We start from the raw sequence: 5,000 nt of genomic DNA on the forward strand, positions 1-5,000 counted from the left end.
CGTCTTTGGGATCATTTATAATTCGCGAGATGTACCCTGATAGTATTCTCACCTTCCACACGTATTCAAGGTGATCTTGTCCAAGTTCATTGAAAGGTTTGCCAAGGCCCTTGATTGGAGACCTAAATTCCCGGTCATCGTCCGTGAGAAGTCCTGGGTTGTGCTTTGTGAAAAAATGACGTAACTGAATGAAAGCGTCACCATAGAAATTATCTGGAGTACTGTCGGCCAATTCCTTTAGCTCATCCATGCATGCGCGGATATTTGTTTCATCACACACAGATTTCTGCATTGGAGAGAGAGCCATGTGTGTTATTTTTTACGAAGTGACTTACTGACTGATTAACTGTTTGATTGACTGACTGATTGAAGTGATTGATTGATTGATTAATTGATTTATCCGTTAATATATTTATATCCTCATCATCATCTTTATTAGGTCGGTAAAAACACACCAATCACTTGCAAAATTTAAAATAAGATCACAAGTCTTAGCAAGCAATAAACAATCAATAAAAAAGAATAAGTGCACTTGCTTATAGATTCTTATCCAGTTAATAAACTACGGTAACAATAAAATAGACAATATAATTAAATTATCTATACTTGACATATCTTTTGTTAAACTAGTGAACTAAGATAAGATTGGTCGGGAATTTTGCAAGGGTCATGATTTGAGGCATGTTTGGGAGAACTTGATTCCGAAAAAGTGATTCATGTCATTCAGTTTATAGTCTGGCGGATATGTGAAAAATGCTGCACTTTGTGAAGAAAGCACCAAATTTTGCACAGAGGTTGTTTATGGCAGTCTAAAGAGATTTTGGTATGGAGCCATTGACAGAAATTAGGTCTAGGCCATTTAAGGGGTCTTTATGCATGAAAGCGAGGCTAGACTAACAAGATGCCCATTCTGGCCTATCACATTAATTCAAAATGTTCCAAATTACATTGGTATTACTTGTATTTCGCGTCATGATATCATCAACTAACAATACAACACAGGAACTTATAAGTTTTTTTTTTACACACGACAAGGTAATTTTCGTCATGACCTTGACCTTCACAACTGTACTGTCTTTTCATCTGACTTTAGGTTTGCTTCACATGTAACATATGTCAATGATTATAAGACAACAACACTAGCTAGGAGGTGTTTTCATTGGTTTGAGCAGTTAAAGCAATTTCAGAAAGTCTCAGTATTTAAAAGCAAATCACGTGGCCTCGAAAAGAGGGGCCATCTGCAGTTAACTTAAGGTGGCTTAAAACAGTTTTCAGCACTTTCCAAGACTTAGATTTTGATGGGTCATAATTACCACTCTTTATCAATTGATGCTACAATCGTGGTATCAAAAAACTGCCCAATCACTGGAGATCACGTTGGTATTAATTGCGTTACACAATAGGTTACCATAGCAACACAATGACCCGCTAACAACACCCTTAATTTCACCTTTAAGCGCTTATATTTCAAAAACGGAACGGTGAAACTCTTTCTTATTACAGAATTTTGATAATCGGGATAAGATGCGACTTTTGGCAAAGTTTAAAAAAGATCTGTATATGGGGTTCAGGGCCACCTTAAATTTTTGAAAATTGACACATCAAAATCTAAGTCTTGGAATGTGCTGGAAATTGTAAATTTTGAGCCACCTTAAGTCTTCTCGCTACTTATATTAAATACTTCACACCTCAGCAATATTGTTCCCAAATTAATTAAAGAAAAGGGGAGGGGTGTTTGAATGACTTGTGATAGTACAGTAACTGCAGGTTGCAACAATAGTGGCCATCTTGGATTTTTTCAGTACTATGAATTCGAAGCTTTCGCATGACTTTTGTAGTGGGGGTATTATACAAAATAGCAAGTCTCAGTTAATCAGTTAATCCCCCAACCTTGATAAGCGTAATCAATCTATTACACAGTCTCCACCACAAGTGCAAAGTGCAGTGCACTTAAGAGCCACTTGGATGCATGAGCAGTTAGACCTGTAACCTTTCTTGCAGCGACATTTTATAAGTGCATCACAAGATGATGATACGATTGGCAATGTGGTCCAGAGGGGCTTCCGGCCAAAATCAGTCTTCATCCATCCCCATTGACTTGGACATGGCAAGTTCATCCCTGGAACAATTGCTTGACCCCAGCAATGTCTACCCTGGTATGCTGCTCTTCTAGTATGCTGGATAAGAGCAGCCTGCGTTGGGGGTATAGATTCAATAGACTTTGCCTTCTGTGAAAACCGCTGCTTGCGTGCCTCGTTAACGCGCATTTTGGTACTGGTGCGGTCATACAGAAGAACAACGAATCGCTCTAGCTTTCTCAGGCATTCTTTCCTCACATCATCTGGGTTGTTGGACAATTGAAAGAGTGCCGAAGATGCTTCTTCATAGGCCATCCACGTGATCCATGCAGTCCCTTTCCTTTCCCAGAGAAACAAGAAACAGTATCACAGCCATTAAAAGCGTTAAACACGGGGAGCGATCTTGCCTTTTCAGGACCAAGACAAGATGCAATTTCATGAACAGCTACTTATCTCAAACAAGTACCACTGCCAAAGGCAATCCACAGCTCATTGATGTTAAGCTTCTGGGTCATGCCAATGCAGATGATAACGACATCAGTGTCTACAGTACGGATGACGATGTTCTTGTGTCCTGCTTTCGACGCATCTGCTGCATGAACTAGAATTCTGGTGTCTGCTTCCTCGTGGTTACATGGAGTATGGCTAGAACTGTCAAACCGCAGTGGACTACAAAGAACCTGTTCTCCTTTCGTGGTAATGACTTGCTTCCCATCGCCGAACTCTACAGGAGGAATCTGTTCTGCTAAAAAACTGAATAGTTCCTTCTTGTTTTCATCTACACGCAGGAATTCCTTCCAGTGTTTTGGAAAAGTTGTCAAAAACTGAACACGCCGGCGAATACCACGTCCTCTCTTTTCTCTGGTCGTTGCTTTCAAACTGTTTGGTACATACTCGTCCATATGATATCAAGTCTTTGCACATGCTGCAGCTGGCCCTTGACATATGGAATGAACACCAGATCTGCATACTCTTGAAATGTTTTTACTGTATTTGTTGGTTTTAGCATGTTAATAGCTGCTGCACCATCAATTTATAGCTACATCTATTGGTGTCGGGGCACTGGTTCGAGGCTGCGAAAGTGATTGAATGCAGTCTGTCAGGTCGGATTTCTTTCCTGGAAGACGAAGCTTTCCATTTTGTGATATTGATGGTGGACAACCTTGGTGTTCATGTTTAAAAAAAAAACGTCCAAGTCTCCTCTTGTTTGACACGAGATAAACTGCCGTGAGAAAAGTGCACAGTCACTCTTAAAAGTTGAGATTTGCTGCTTGTCTTTGGATGGTTCTTTCTGGCGAGGACTTCTGAACAGTGGAAGGTTATTCTTCTTAATAGGATCATGCTTGACGAATGTTTCGAACTGTTCTTGTCCAAGCGTTTCGATCTCTTCTACTGTTTTCACTACAGAAGCATCAGCTAAATTTTTAGTGTCAAGAACGAGAAGATCTCCACTTTCATCAGTGAACGGATTTCCCATGTCATCGATGACCGAGATTAAAGACTTCACATCCTTAGTGAAAGATAGCTGGGTGCTTTTTGCCTCTTCGTGATGCTGTGTCTGAGGAAGCTTCAAATTCTGCTATCAACCTTGCAACTTCTGTACCAAAAATCATCCAGCGCCGTAGAGCGGCAGGATTTTCTGTCAGCCTAACAGCTCCCCCGTGACCCTTCACCATAGCAGTATTCTGTTCATGTGTTTGATCAATGGCGATGGCTGAAAACACTTCTGTACTGTAAATCCACCGTCGAGAAGGCGCGCATAGGTCTGTGGAAGCCTCTTCCATCTTCTAGCCAGTTACCGAGAACTGAAAGGGCTGCCATCTCTATAAGAAGTCCTCCAAGAATGAAAACAAAGTGTTGCTCGCCATGGGACTCAGGCCGGTTCCATTGTATTTGGTTGGCTGCAGTGAACAACGGTTGATCAACTCCTATGACTGGGACCTGGCCAGGGTTGAGGTATTCTGTGGCTTTCTTGATCACGTCCATCGAGTGGCTAATCATCGGCACACTTTTAGCCTCATCTGGGAAAAAAAGAAGCAGCGATGTTATTGCTGGCATTACTGCTTGCTTTGGCTGTAAGTTGGTATGATGTGCTGCCCAAGCTACTGGTGTCTCTCCCTGATATTATTCTTGATTTACTGATATCTTCACTTGATCAACCCATTCATATTCGTCAGTGATTGCCCTTGATAGAAAACAGCCATCGGCACCTTCGGGTCTACCCATGTCTGGTGCTTGTGCTCTTTCGCCTCGCAGAAGAGCAGGGGGTACCTCCGCATACCATTCTGGCAAAGAACAAATTGATTTAGTAACTGATCCAGTATCATTTGCCATGACGATCGCCTCTCGCTCACATCCTGGATTACCTTCAGATATATTTTGGAAAAGGGAATGTTAGTTCCATGAGACGAACCCTGGGCCGTGTTTGAGCTGGGGTTGTGGTCGATGTTGTCTATGGCTGAAGTTGTGAACAGGCCTCTTCGTAGTTTAATGGGGCACAAAACACCATCCTCTTCAAATCTACGACAGACGGAGTTTCCAATCTCCATTGAGATGCCAAGAACACGATCATAGGAAATCGATATGCCCAATTTAAAAAGAGTGTCCACTAGCTCTTGTTAGCGCGTTTGTGCATGGACAGTCAGACCAACGTAAAGAGGCACAGGTGTTTCTCGGTCCTTACTATGGCGACCACAATTTGAATTTGTTTCACGGCGACGGAAAAAGCAGTTGAACTGAAGTAACTGGGCAACAGTGAGTGCAATGTTGGGCAATGTTTGGACCATACAAAATCATCTTTACCAAAGACACCAGAGATGATGGAACTGAGTTCTCTTGACACTGTCTTTGAAATGTCCCCTTAAAAGTAGACTTGGTAGCCAACATTTCCTTCCTAACAATAGTGGCTGCCTTTGCAAGGTA

The 5,000-nt window shown here is 41.8% G+C and overlaps 1 protein-coding gene across 1 annotated transcript in view; it reads right to left on the minus strand.

Moving 5' to 3' along the window:
• The window catches only part of LOC137993974 (bifunctional arginine demethylase and lysyl-hydroxylase PSR-like), a 28,049-nt gene that overhangs the window by 12,063 nt on the left and 10,986 nt on the right, over positions 1–5,000 (minus strand). Inside the window, exon 6 of the mRNA XM_068839790.1 lies at positions 53–286. Within this exon, the coding sequence (XP_068695891.1) occupies positions 53–286 (234 nt within the window). The remainder of the gene's footprint in view (positions 1–52; positions 287–5,000) is intronic.

This window comes from Montipora foliosa, chromosome 1 (assembly GCF_036669935.1).
Source record: "Montipora foliosa isolate CH-2021 chromosome 1, ASM3666993v2, whole genome shotgun sequence".
NCBI classification, from domain to species: domain Eukaryota; kingdom Metazoa; phylum Cnidaria; class Anthozoa; order Scleractinia; family Acroporidae; genus Montipora; species Montipora foliosa.